The 15,497-nt window shown below is 36.3% G+C and overlaps 1 protein-coding gene and 1 long non-coding RNA gene across 2 annotated transcripts in view; both read right to left on the minus strand.

The window, feature by feature from the left end:
• Positions 1-15,497, minus strand: part of LOC144956454 (uncharacterized) — a 150,065-nt gene that overhangs the window by 85,175 nt on the left and 49,393 nt on the right. The gene's annotated exons all lie outside the window — the stretch shown is intronic.
• The window catches only part of LOC144957059 (phosphatidylinositol 4-kinase beta-like), a gene marked incomplete in the record, with an annotated part of 70,793 nt that overhangs the window by 9,278 nt on the left and 46,018 nt on the right, over positions 1-15,497 (minus strand). Inside the window, 6 exon segments of the mRNA XM_078888023.1 lie at positions 435-570; positions 2,084-2,349; positions 3,242-3,424; positions 4,400-4,552; positions 9,833-10,078; positions 10,972-11,111. Of these exon segments, the coding sequence (XP_078744149.1) occupies positions 435-570; positions 2,084-2,349; positions 3,242-3,424; positions 4,400-4,552; positions 9,833-10,078; positions 10,972-11,111 (1,124 nt within the window).

Raw genomic sequence — 15,497 nt, forward strand, 5'->3', positions numbered from 1 at the left:
AAGTAAAGTGGATAAAATGCAGTTTTATCATTCTTTTTTATTAAATCCATCCAACCCCCCCCCCCCCAAAAAAAAAACAAAAAAACAAACAAACAAAAAACAAAGAAGACCCCTGAAACTTTAAAAGCTTATCATTTTTAGAGAGGAAGTAAGTGCCTATTAGTAAATCATAAAAATAATGTTCCTAATAAAATTTCTAGAATTTAAAAGAAATGTAAAGTTTTTACTTTACATTCAATAAAAATAAAAGAAAATGACCCAGACTTGTAATAAGTGAAAATACTAATTCAGAGCAGCTATTAAGAAAGCATCGAATGATTCGCTTTTAAAAATGACATTGACAATTAACAGTCAATTAAAAGGAAAAGGTACCCCCCCCCCCCCACCCCACCCCCCATTCATCCCCTGTATTTCAAACTTAGCAGTAGACAAACCTCAACAAACTCGTGTGTGAGCTTGAATGGTGAATTCTCAAACCCGAGATTTTTGCCAGGAGATGTGGACAAGATGAATCCAAAGTCAATGTGGATGATGTGACCCTCGGAATCCAACAGGATGTTGCCATTATGCCTGCAAATCAAACAGGAAATGAAACATTGCCGTTGACTTTTCTTGAGATCTTATTTGCAAACCTCCAAACTTAAAAGTAATAATAATTCATAGTTCTCAGAGAAAAAACAAATTGTAGCCACCAAAACTAATATTATTCATTCTAAAATTATCTTCACCAGAAATAAAATGATCAGTCATTGGTACTGAATTTGTTTTTCAGTACGTTTTAATGAATTAACAAGTATTATGTAGCTCCTTTATTAAAGCCAGCAATTCTTAGTCTTTTTTTTTTCTGTAAAGTGGTTAACAGCACTTGCAACTAATTTAGGGTCATTTCAGCGCCAGTAAAAAGGAAGAAAATGGGATAGTCAAAAAATTCTAGATTTACAATTGAAAGCACACAAGAAAAAGTAGGGCAAAGGGGAATAGTTTAAATTAAATAGGGAACTGATGTAGAATCCTAGAGCACATTATCAATGTATACCTGGTTTGAGATCGCCTAAAAGTCTCATCCAGACAAAAGCACGGGATCACACCAAGAGGAATACACTTGAATGTTTAAAAACCATTTTATATATTTAAAAAAAAATGTAACAGTATATATCAGAGATGTGCCATCTTGCTGCAAAACTACAAGAGATGAAGTGAGTAGGAAAGTGCCAGAATACAATAGAGAATAAAACATTTTCGCGGCGGTGATGGGGGTTTGAACTGGTACGACAACTCCGCCTGGCCGGGGAGAGCGTGACTCTACCGTATGAGCTATCCACGATTGTATGAAATTTTTATTCTCTATTGTCTTCTGGCACTTTCCTACTCACTTCGTCTCTTGTTGTTAAAAACACATGTTTAAAAAAAAAGAATGTAAAACATTAAATACCGAATGCACCACCGGCACCAGATCATCTTTTACCTGTCCTTCAATTGCAGGAGATAACAAACAAGACAATATCCAGCGCAACTCTGAACAAAATTCCTCTGAGATGTGAGGAACTCCTCACTGTTGACGGGCCCAAACTCTCGTATGAAGTAACTAGTTTAAATAGGGACCTGATTTAGAATCCTAGAGCACATTATTCAATGTACTTGGTTTGAGATCACCTAAAAGTCTCATCCAGACAAAAGCACGGGATCACACCAAGAGGAATACACTTGAATGTTTAAAAACCATTTTATATATTTAAAAAAAAATGTAACAGTATATATCAGAGATGTGCCATCTTGCTGCAAAACTACAAGAGATGAAGTGAGTAGGAAAGTGCCAGAAGACAATAGAGAATAAAAAATTTTCGCGGCGGTGATGGTGGTTTGAACCCGCGACCTTACTCAATTACTGGTACAACTCCGCCTGGCCTGGGAGAGCGTGACTCTACCATATGAGCTATCCACGATTGTATGAAATTTTTATTCTCTATTGTCTTCTGGCACTTTCCTACTCACTTCATCTCTTGTTGTTAAAAACACATGTTTAAAAAAAAGAATGTAAAACATTAAATACCAAATACACCACCGGCACCAGATCATCTTTTACCTGTCCTTCAACTGCAGGAGATAACAGACAAGACAATATCCAGCGCAACTCTGAACAAAATTCCTCTGAGCTGTGAGGAATTCCTCACTGTTGACGGGCCCAAACTCTCGTATGAAGTAATCAAGGAGAGAGCACTTGCTGTGTTTCTTGATCTGGTGGAGGGACACGGCATTGAGGACGGGCTCAATCATACCACTGTCGCTGGAGGTGACCACGATTTTGTACGGCTTGATCCACAGTGGCAGGTGCTCCTCGGACCAGTGGAACTGTGCGAGTTACAAGGACATACAAAAGAATGATTAGTCTATCAATGTTGTATGTTTCTTGTTATAGAAAAGATAATTATAATATGAGTGGCAATTTGTGTGACCTGTTGTCTCACTCTAACATTATTTCGAGATAAACTGGATGCCTAAAACCAAATTACAGTCAAAAAATATGAATGGAATAGGGTCTTTTTATTGAATTTGTTTTTAAGGGTTTTACAGCGCTTGCAACACATTTAGGTCAGGAACCCCACCCAGGAATATAGGGTCTCAAACTGGATCAGAAAAAAAATAACCCCCCCCCCCCCTCCCAAAAAAAAAATTGCATTTCTGATCATTTTGACTTTAATTTACTTCACTTCCAACAATACATCCAGCGTATCAATAATTTCAAAATTGACCCCCGCACTGTGTCCTTGTGTAAAGCATCAAACACAATTTATCCCCACAGATGGACACGGGTATGTAAATTGAATATTTAACTTTAGACAGTGACAGACATTGATTGTACAAAAGCTTTAGCTTTTACAACCTTCTTCTTCTTCCTCTTCCATTGAGGCCAAAGCTTCAGGCTGAAGATTGTATGGCCGATTTTTCAGTCACAGGTTTTTTTTTAGAGGTAAGCAGGAGCGATTTTTTTGAAATCAACAATCGAAAGGGCTTGTTTACAATTGGTTGGTTGGTAGGGAGTTCCAATGTCGGATGGTGGAGTAAAGATGATGATTTGTTTTAACAAGCGAGTCAGTATGATTTGGAAATTTGGTTCCACTTTTGGCCTGCTGTGATGTGAACAAACAAAGCCAAGGCAATCCCTGAAAATAAGCCATACAAAATGTCCATGTTATTTTGTTTTTCTTCTTCTTTAAAAAAAAAAAAAACAAGCAATACTGACCTTGAGTTTCTTGAGCAACTGATAGACCAAGAGCTCCTGCCTGAGGTCATCTCCGACTTTGACAATGACGGACATCAGTTTCCAGTTGGGCAGGTGACCGTATGGAGAAGTCTCACGGATCCGACTCACTTTCTCTTCCCAGGGTTCCTTGAGAGCTGCTGCTGATGGGTCCTCAGGATCGCGCTGATTAAAAGGAGAGAAAAAAAAAAAAAACGATATAAATACTTTTTTATTTAAAAAAAAAAAAAAAAAAAAAAAAGATTAAAACATGAAAAAATGGTGATGCATGATGCAATAGGCATGCAACTCTCTTATTCTAGCTGCTTGAGTTTTGCCAAAGTAGAGTTAACAGATTTGCTTTATTAATGCAAATAAGAGCATAACCCCAGGATGCATGACAAGAACACAAAACTACAGAAATTCTTTCTTTATTAGAACTATCTCGGAGTGGAATGGGCTGGATGAACTGGTCATCATGGCACCACACCTAAACGATTTCAAGGCCTGACTGACATGGGCCCGCGCCCAATGAGGATATGCCGCTGAAATACAACCAGACCATTGGTTTCGTCAGCGCCAACAATACAGATACAGAATGCCTTTGCATTTACGGTAACAAAAACCCTTTTCCAGCAGTTGGTGAATCCCATGTCAGCATGTAGTAAGTATGGAGATATTATGATTATCTATCAATCGTTTTATGGTTATCATAAAGCATAATGTTGCCTATATTTTGACATTTCAAAAAAAATAAATATCTTTTTCATTTTGACAAGGAATAAAATATAACAACAAGAGATGAAGTGAGTAGGAAAGTGCCAGAAGACAATTGAGAATAAAAATTTCGCAGCGGTGATGGGGAGGCGGAGTTGTCGTACCAATAAGGTTCAAATCCCCATCACCGCCGCAAAATTTTTATTCTCTTTTGTCTTCTGGCACTTTCCTACTCACTTCATCTCTTGTTGCTATCAACATAAATGCCTGCTCCACTCACTTTGTTTTTAATAGTAAAATATAACCTGTGCCTTTATAACAATCTGCCACTTTAAATTTTCAAATGCATTATATTTAATCTATAGCAGACGTACTGCGATAACTTTTATTCTCTCTTTTTATTGACACTGCTACATTTAAATAAACAACAGTGTCTATCCTCACCTCAAACTTGTTTGTGGGGGCTGCAATATTCTCTGATAGTCTCCTCCTGATATCCCCAGCGGCAATGTAAACGGGATCTTTGCTGTCTGCACTTGTTGAGCTCTCTGTTGACATCTGGGATATTGTATCACTTGAACGACAGCGATTAGCGAGCTGAATGAAAGAAATAGAAGAAAAATAAAGAAAAAAAAATTAAATTGAAAAATTTCTAGTTAAACCCGTGTTTCAAAGATTCAGATCCTCAAAAGATAACAGAAATAATGAAGACTTGCCAATTTAATTTCTACTAATTTGTACGCAATGTCAGATATTGGAGAGTGCTAGTACATAAAATGGTGCCTAACAGATAACTTAGGCTGAATGAAATGGGAAATAGTCCCCCAAAAAGGAATTAACACAACATTGTGAAGATTGACCCCCCCCCCCCCACCAAAAAAAACCCCAAAAAACTATAGGAAATGAGTTATTTCATAGTATATTAATACATCTAGGATAACTTACAGAAATGGGGACACTCTCATGTATGCACAAAACCGTCATGTCCCAAAACAGCAGTGTGTTTGGACTATCAAATAACATCAATCTAGATTTAGAGCTTTTTTTCCCTGTTCCTTGTTATAATTTGCAAGTCAAAAAAGGATAATCCTGGGTAGTTCACGGGTCATTTCCATACATATAAATAAACAGTGCAATGTTTTTTATTAAATTTTTTTCTAAAGATTGCCAGATCAGGACAGTTGCGATTTTATCAAGACAGTTGGCAGCTATGCTTATTCAATGATGCATGACGTACAGAAAAGTAAATTCATGCATTTAAGATAAATGACACAACACAGCACTGTAAACTTAAACACTTACCAGACACTACTCACAGCAATGTAAATTCATACTTTTAGGATATATAGGACTTACAGCATTCACAGCCGTTTATTACACTAGAAATCTTTCACTTTAGTTTACTACCGCCTCACCCCCAATGGGAACGACCCACCGTCGATGACGGGGAGACCACCGTGTGGTTACGTCATAACAGATGTCCAGAACGTGAGAACTGGCCTATATTTATCCCTGCAGGTAGAATGCACCGCTTGGATTTCATTGTCAGTCAGGCTATAGGACAGATTTCGTAAAATCGTTCATTTTTACACTGCAATTGCTGACCATACACTTCTTCCATATTTTTCTATTTTATATGGATATAACGGCCACATTTTCATCTTCAAGACGCAATTATTTTCATTGATATCAAGAAATGGTGAGTATACTTTATTCTTTCTTGAAAAATGTATATTTTTCTATTTAAAATTAACCTGAAAAATATTTTTAATTGTTTAAAAAATTCAAATTGATGTTATCTGAGTTTTGTTACCCTAACACATGGTAGTAAATATAAGAGTAATAATCTACTTTTAATATAGCATTTATTTCACCGATTTGTAATGGCAGGTTTCTGCACAATGACAGTGTAAACACACCTTGTCTAATTCTTTGTTGGCTAACAAATAAATAGTCCGTATTCAGACAAAATCCAGAGACATAAGAACACGAGTCCAATGGTGATGATAACGTTGTTGTTGTTGTTGTTTTATGGTGATGATGATGATGATGATGATAGCGCAGTAATAGTAGTAATCGTAGTAGCAGTAGTAGTAGTAATAGTAGTAGTAGTAGTAGTAGTAGTAGTAGTAGAACACACACACACACACACGAGAGAGAGAGAGAGAGAGAGAGAGAGAGAGAGAGAGAGAGAGAGAGAGGAGAGAGAGAGAGAGAGAGAGAGAGAAGAGTGTGTGTGTGTATAAAAAATCCATGTACGCACATTTTTAGCACAGAACGATTTTTATTGCATTGAACTTTGAACCTATAGCTTTCACACCGATTTGCCATTCCGTCTTCACGATTCGCACCTTCCCTCGATATTCTTCTACATCGCCCGTTGATACAGTCAACGGGCGTGAGAAAAGAGGGTAGATAGATATATTATGACATCATCAAAAAGCGATGTAATCAAAGGTGGCGGATGATTGTGTAACCTCAAAAGCCCGGTGGACTGCGCTACAAGGCCGAACATTCGAGGGGATATGTGATTTGAGTGGGACGGGCTTATTTGACTTTGCCGATGACCGACTGGTGGACGATTTAAATTATAATTGTCCTTTTTCAGCAGCCAGTTGGAAATTGGTAATTGTAAACATCTGATTGGCACTCCATGGATAGAAAGCAGTTTGGATGTCATGGGCTGAAATTTCTGGAGAGGTGGAGTAAATTTGAAATGAATTGAAAGTAATTTGGGGCATTGTCTAGGTGTCAAATAAGACTCTCGCAGACCGGTGATAAATCAATTTTTTGGCCGCAAATGCTACAGTAAACTTCTTTCTCTATCTTATTTTTGCTAAAAATATTTCAGAGTGGGTATATAGGCGGATTCCATTTTGAATAACGGGCATTTAGAACTATATTTTAAAGGAAAATTATTACGTTATTATTATTAGCAGGCATCTAGGCGATCACTATCGTATTATTACTAACAATCAATAATATTATTATAACTCTTATTATTACAATTCTTCTTCTTCTTCTTATTTTTATTATTATTATCATCATCATCATCATCATCATCATCATCATCATCATCATCATCATCAATATCAATAATAACTAATGATTTTTTTTTTCTTTACTCAGATGAATGGTCATGCTGAAAACAAGCATTGTCTCAATGCAAATGGACTCTGTCGAATAAGCTGTGAAAGGGCTCAAATGAGATATGTGGTTAAAAAACATTTCATGCAAACTGCTCAAGAATTAGCAAGTGAAATTCCACCGGTGAAAAAAAAGAAAACAGAACGTTGGTTGATTAATTAGATGCTGTTTCTGTGACATGTAACAATCAGCTGTTCCTTAAAATAATCGTGAGGTTTTACGTATGTTAATAAAAAGTATAAAAATATGTTAAGATCTATACAAAGTTCAAAGGAATACTTATAACTTATTTTTACCTATGATTGTCAATTTATTTTAAAATAACAGTTCATTTTGATTATCTGATCATTAATCCTCCCCCCCCCCCCCCTTCCGTCCTTTTCAATGCGTTTATCGCGATTTTTTATTGTCAAAAAATGGATATTATTTATTTTTTACTATTATCATTATTATTATTATTATTATTATTATTATTATTATTATTATTATTATTATTAATATTATTATTATTATTATTATTATTATTATTATTATTAACAATAATAATAATATTGTTTTTATTACAGTGGTGATCAAGAGTAAGATAAATACACTGATATTTTATGATTATTACTAGTATTAGTATTACATCGATATCACGTGTTTCAACTGATTCACAATGATCATTTTTGATATCCACGATGCTTCGGTTGTTCAATAAGCAGACCATTTTCAACAGTATTAGCTATCTGGTCGGCGTCCTTTTTTTTTGTCGCAGCACTGGAGAGAGAGAGAGAGAGAGAGAGAGAGAGAGAGAGAGAGAGAGAGAGAGAGAGAGAGAGAGAGAGAGAGAGAGAGAGTGAGAGAGAGAAAGAAAGTGTGTGTGTGTGTGTGTTGGTGTACATAAAACTAATTTATGCAACGTTTTACTACGAAACAGTTTTCATTTTACCACCTCAGTTTAATCTCTCATCAGTTCTCTCTCTGACAATTGAACTTTGAACCTACGTATAACTTTAACACAGCTACGTCATTCCATCTTCACGATTCGCACCTCACCGCGATATTCTTTTATGTTGACTCGTGGTACAGTCAACGGGTTTGAGAGAAGAAGATAGATATTGAGTGACATCATCAAAAGCGATGTGATCAAAGCTGGCGGATGGTTGTTACATCAAAGACCAGTGACTGGTCTACAAGGCCTATCATATTCGTGGGTATGTGTGATTTGAGTAGGAGGAGCTGTCTTGACTTTGCTGATGACCGAGTGGTGGACAATTGAAATTAGAATTGTCCTTATTCAGCAGCCAATTGGAAATGGGCAATTGTAAAAAGCTGATTGGACGCTCCATGGAAAGAAAGCGGTTTGAGGGACATGGAAGGAAAGTGCCGGAGAGCGTGGAGTGGGGAGGAGTCAATTATATTGAATGAATGATAGCAATTTGGGGCGTTGGGAAGTTAAATAAAACTCTCGGAGGCGATGAGTCAATTCTTTGGCCGCAAATGATTCAGTAAAATTCTTTATTCTTTCTTTCTTTCTATTTTTAATTCCTTTCTGTCAGGGGGATATATTATAGGCGAATTCCATTTTTTTTAAACGGGCATTTCGAAAGCTATTTTAAAGAGAAATTATTGCGTTTTTCCAAAATTAGCAGGCGTTTAGGTGATAGCCACAATATTATTTTCATGAAAATGATCATTATCATCATCATCATCATCATCATCATCATTATTATTATTATTATTATTATTATTATTATTATTATTATTATTATTATTATTATTATTATTATTATTATTATTATATAGTTTACATCTATACAAACGTCAAAGGAATGCATATTACATATCTTTTCCTAAGAATTGTCAATTGCCATTACTAAAACCAGTTCGTTTTGATCATTTGATCAACAAACCCCTACAATTAGGTGATTACACATTTTTTTATTGCTGTCAAAAAAGGATATTGCTGTACAGGTGAGCGGATATCTCAACAATGCTTCATTACAAAACGACTTTGATTATATATTTCTTCTCTGTGAATATTGATGATTATTGCAGTATTTCTCATTTATTTGTATAAACTCAGATAACTATGTAATTTTTGATTATATCGTTTGAAGTAATTAAAATTTCTGACCCATTTTTATGGTTATTTCCTATAAAATCTAATCCCAAATGATCTACTAAAATTATATCAAATAAAAGTATGTAAATCACATGTTATGACTCTAAAATATCTTATTGCTTCATCTAATAGCATCTTTACTACGCTACTTTGAACTTGAGAAAAAAATCATCAAAATAGGAAAAATTGCTCAGTCTCCCTTTCGGCACAGGCCGTGACTCGCCATCTGTTATGAACTAGCGTCCGGCAAAATTTACCTGTCGAACTAAAGTGAAAGCAGTAAACGGCTGTGCATTATAAATGTGTGGCTATGTGGTCTTGTGGTATGACACTCGCTTTCGGTTCAGAAGGTCCTGGGTTCGAGCTTCGCTCGGCGCATAGTTGAGGCCTTGGAAAAGACTCTTTCTCTCACTGTACTCAGGTGTAAAATGAGTACCTGATAGTCTACATCGTTGTCTCTATCCAAAAAATTGTAATATCATGTCACGTCCTACATGTAAAATGTTGCTGTTGGCCAGGGTTAGCCTTGTAAAGCGCATTGAGCATGTTTAGTGAATCTTGCGCTATATAAAAAGCTCAGTAACATAAGATAAGAAATTCATACATTTTGATACATAACTTACAGCAATAATCTCATCATCCTCCTGAGACCAGCAGTCTGCATCATCGAAGTCGTTGCACGAACCGTAGACACTGAACTCCGCCCTGGGTGAGCCTCCGCCTCCCGCGTTGCCAGCAGGCTGGCCCAGCTGTGTGAGGTCTTCCTCAGAGCGTGTAAAACGCAGCGTGTTCTCCAAGATACGCTGCGGCAACTGGCTGGTATTGGTATTACCACAGGTTAACACTTCAACGTACAGCATGAATGGTGCCTGGAGTTGGTTCAATTGGAAACAAACGGGTGGAAATGAAAATATGAAGATGACAGTCAGTAAAATTACGAATAATTTAGGGTTGAAATCTGAAATTCTTTTAATATCTAAAGAATTGATAAGTCTCAAAATCTAAATGAATAACAATGTGAAATTGAGTGTAAACTTCAATTAAATAAAACGAAAACATATAAAATGGATGTTTCAGGTTTCCATTTTATCAAAACAACAGGATGAATGTTAAGATGAATAACACCACATTACCTCATTCGTCTGTAGGGTTTCATTCGTCCTGTTTTGTTGATAAAGGGGAAACCCAAAACATCCATTTTATCTGTTTTCGTATATTAAATTGAAGGTTACATTCAATTCCACATTGTTATTTATTCCTTCGAGCTTCGAGCAGCAACATTTACATTACTCAAAATCTAAATGAATTTTTAAAATATAAAACCTTATTTACAAAAGTAATATTTGTTTTAAAAACTGCTTAACTCTCTCGAGTTCAGCATGAATGAAAATGTGCAGATTTGTTGTATTGTCCATTCTTACAAATGTGAGAGTTGGTGCTCTCAAGGCAACTGAGCTAATTTGTTCAATTTAGATATATGTTAAACTTTAGAGAGTTAAAGCAGATTCAAATGAAATTATTTCCTAAACACCTTTACATATAATTTGAATTTTCAAGCATTTAAGAGTGGGAATTGTATGGCTTTGATGGTGATGATGACGACGATGATGGTGATGACGACGATGATGATGATGAAATGACGTGGTGACAATGATATTGATGAAGATGATGATGATGACAGACGGCAATGTCACAAAATATGTATCATAAGAATCTCTGTAACAAAAGCAATTTTATTTGGTTCCCCCAGTTATTCCCTCACCTTTTCCTTTGAATTGAGAACGACAGCCTGCGTGTGTGGGATTCGAACCACGTGGTGATTGCGAGAATGAGAGATGGGTAGCCACACTCGTGCTGGAAGGTTAAGGTTGACTAAGGCCAGCTCTGCTATCAGTTGGGATGCTGAAAAGGAAAAGGAAAATTCAGAATTAGAAATGTGTACTGTAAAGAGTTTGACATGTATTTGTGCTGTCTGTAGACCATTGTAATTGTAAACACAACATGAATTGCCTTTCTTCTGGACAATAAAGATTATAATAATAATAATAATAATAATTATCATTATTAATAAAGAGAATTTTTAAAAATCATACAAGTGAAGGGGTAAATATGAATTTCAATTGGAAATTGAACCCAGGTGTGAAATAAGTACCTGGCAAAAGGTAGTAAAGAATATTGTAAGAGAACACGCACAAAATAGGATGCTTAACATGAAAATCTTTTTGCTGTATGAAATGAAAACTTTGTATAAACTACATACAGAACATAAACCTTGAGCATTTTAAATATCATGCAATATCCACGAGACATGCTCAAAGCCCTTTACAAGGGGTCTCTATCCAAAAGGAACACTTAAGTGCCAGGTACTCATCTAATACCTGAGTACAGTGAGAGAATGTGAGTAAAGAGCCTTTTCCAAGGACTCGACTTTGTGGCGCTCAGAGCAGGATGGACTCGAACCTGGGACCTACTGGTCAGAAGGAATGCACGTGTCATACTACTAGACCACAAAGCTGCACACCCTTGTAAGATCAAAAATAATTACATCTTATCGTTTTATCTGATTCTATCTATTTCTACAAATGACTTACTGCGGAGTTCCTTGGTAGGGAGTTGCTGAAGTTTCTTGCCAATATTGTGGAGGGCGTGAATGAATTGTTCTTCTGGTAACAGTCTGGGTGCCTGGTGTTTTAAAAAAAATCTGGTGTAAATTGGGTGTCTGCAATAAAAACTCTTAGATGTGTTCCCTATGTGAGGCAAAGCAAGACAAAAAGCTAGCTTAGCTGGAGCTTCACATTGCACAAGCATTTGCTAGTTAGTTTTGTTTGTTTGTTTGTTTGTTGTTTAGGTCTCTTCCAACACAATTGAGGTTATATGAGAGACCGCTGAAACAAAAAAACAAAATCTAACAAAAATAGTACAAATGTAAATCAAAATCATAACCTAAAGATATCATAAGCTAAATTATAAATAACCAAGAACAAACAGGCAGAAGATTTACAGAAAAAAAATATCCCCTGTCAAAAATACAATCACAAACCAAAGAAGCAGGATAGGCTAGTAAAGAGAAGAAGAAACGACATCACTATCGGATCGTACACCCATGCGAACATCATAGGTATATGATTCAAGGGTGATGCTCCCATCCAACCACCCGCTGCTAGTTAGTTGGTCACAGTGGTGTTCGTTCCATTATTTTTCTTGCTTTGCCTCAAATATGATATGAAACGCATTAAAATTCATTAATGGTAACAAATTGGCTTAGTTTTAGTTTTATTATTTCTTTTCCTTTTATATTATTTCATTTCAGTGAATCAGTAACTGGCAGACATTCATGTCATACAGGTTTTTATTTTTATTTTCTTTAATAAGGGCAAAATATGTAACAAATGTCTACTACGTTGTTCAATTAGATATCTTGTTGCCAAAGTACAGACCTTGCAATTTCAAAAATGTGTAGTTTTTGTAGAATTAAAAATAAAATAAAAAGAATCGTCACTACGACCAATTTTATGAATTAACGGTATTATACCTCTGAAGGATTGAAATAACACTTCAAACATCCTGACAATTAGTGTTCTGGCACCATAATATCCCTTTAAAAAAATTTATTGAATCAAAAATGCTTATGTAATTCTACAACAAAAAAAAGCCGAAAAAAATTGTTTTGGCCCGCAGATGTAAGTTTGATATCACATGAGAGGCAACAACAAGCCCAAAGCATCAGTGGTTAAAACATACACCATCTCATCTTGTTACATAACGATGCAATGTTGAGTATGGTTTGTGACTGGACAGGTAAAAATATGTACTGAAACTCTCTCTCGAGTTCATTTGAATGGAAAATTGAACAAAAAATTTGTTTGATTTTCAATCATGATGAACTTGAGAAAGTTAAACACTCTTTTTTGAGTAGTATCTGGCTTTAAGAAATGATGGAAATTGTTCAACTACTTATACCAAAAAGTGTGGGCAACAAGCAGGCTATTAATTGAACACTTGATTCCAAATGGCCAACGGTGGTATGATCGAAGATTAATTTGTGAGACAGACTGAGTTAGGTGACCGTATACAAATACACTACATAAAATATTTATAAATACATTATTAATCAATTTGTTTAATTGACAGCCAAACTCACATCACAGTCGCAGATTGTCTCCCGCCCTGTCAAGTCATTGATGACAGCCTCAGACTTGTTATAACACTGACAGCCACTGTCGAAGGCACGGCCAGACGACAGGTCTCCAGCCATTGCTAAGGCCGTTGATGAAGACGATGGCAGCATTGTGTTTGCACTCTCTGCACGCTTTAGCATTCCTTTGAAGAGAAAATAAATAAAATGTAAATAAATATAAAGTCATTTATATGAGTAGAAAATAAATATTGCTGTTTCAGTGAGAATAAAAAGGTGAAAAAAGAGCCTCTAAAACAGTGCTGATGGTGACAAAAAGTGAAAAAAAAGGAAAATGTTGAACGATTGCCTTTAAGCCCCATTTTTACTGCACTAAACCCACTTTTAGATCAATTGAGATGATAGACTATCATTGATACTCTAGCTAACTTCTGGAGAGTGGGAAACTGCACCTGTGTGTTCCACCACACATCAACTCTCTCATTGCCAGCACATTGTTTTGAGAAAATGTAATTATTAAAAGGAGGAAATTCCTCCTCTGGACTCCAAAATCGCGGATTTCCGCGGATCCGAGGAAAACCATCAGCACTGCTAGAAGGAAATGTAATGAAATGCTGATCCAAGGCCATTTCAAAAAAATTAACTCCAGGGTTGTTTTTAACCCATTTTTCTTTGTAAAATTATACATTATGTCTATGCATTCTTGATGCCAGCCCAAAAATATACATTCAAAAATCCCAGCAAATTCCCTTCTGTGTTGGAATTGTGTGAGTGGGTGTGTCTAATACTAAAACATGTTTTAAATTAAGAAAATACGTATCTGTGACCTCCTGTGATTCCCAGAAATGATGAAAAGCTTCTACAACTTTTGGGACATGTCAATTTGACTTGAGATGTCACATTACACTTCTTGTGAATGCTTGAAACGTTTACAATTAAATAAATTAGATAAATCTGAATCTATGACCTCAAATTTGAATAGCTCCCACCACCCATTTACCGTCTCCCTCCTCCCCCCCCCCCCCCCCCCCCCCCCCCAAAAAAAAAAAAGAAACAAAATAAATAACAGAAAAAGCAAAAGCAAACACACACCTGCTGTAGCTTCTGATCGGGATCTGTGATGCGTCTTCTTGACAACTACAGAGGCAGCCGTTTGGCTTATCTGGGGGCTGATGGACAATAACTCTAGAGCAGCAGCTGTCGTATTGTCCGGAACGGTGGCGGTGATGGTGGTTGTGGTTGTGGTGGGGCTGCTGCTATTGGTGTCGGTGGTTTCGTTTGACGTCGTCGTGGTGACAGCAACTGATGAAGGTACTGACGATGTTGTAGTAGCTTTGGAATTTGATACAGTTGAAGAAGATGTGGGGGTCGGGACCGTTGGAGGTGATGAAGTTGGTGACGACGACAAGGGTGATAAGACATGTTGGTGATGGTGATGACGTTGGTGCCTTTGTGGAGTATGGTGATGATGATGATGGTGGTGGTGGTGGTGGTGGCGCCTGTTAGAACTGGGCATTGACTCATGAGGGTAAGGCTGGTCTGGAAAGGACTTTGACCCTGACGGACTAAGGGGTAAAGGCCTGGGAGTGGAGGAGGCAATATTTTAAAAATGAATATTAATGCTGTGTGTTTACTTAAAATACTCATAGCATTCGCATGTCGGATATAATAATGTACCAACACAAAAGCTATGTGTAACCTTAAATGTTTATAGTCTGATTGATAGAATTTAGTTAGTAATAGTAATTAAAATGGCTGTCTAAAAACAATATTAAAAGAGCTGAGCGACATCAATTTCATTCCATCTATTAAATTCATAAACGACAACAAAAAATAAATATGTAGTTGTAGTTTAATGACATTTTCAAAATATAACAATACAATATATTGTAAGGGGACAAGATGGCCGAGTGGATAGGACATTGGAGTAACACCTGGAGGATCCAACTTAAATCCTGTTGTCAAGACCTCATTATATTCCTGGAGCAAGAAATTTTCTGCACTGTAATGTGGCTGAAGCCTGGATTAAGGCTAAGGAGATTGTCCTCTAAAGATGAATAAAAGTTTTATTTCATTCACTTCTATATCATAGCTGATTCTATAACTTTTAATGTCTCGTCTATATGTGCTATTGGGATTAACATGGATGAACT

This window comes from Berghia stephanieae, chromosome 11, assembly GCF_034508935.2.
Source record: "Berghia stephanieae isolate SIO BIC M18660-M18661 chromosome 11, UCSD_Bste_1.3, whole genome shotgun sequence".
Lineage (NCBI taxonomy): Eukaryota > Metazoa > Mollusca > Gastropoda > Nudibranchia > Aeolidiidae > Berghia > Berghia stephanieae.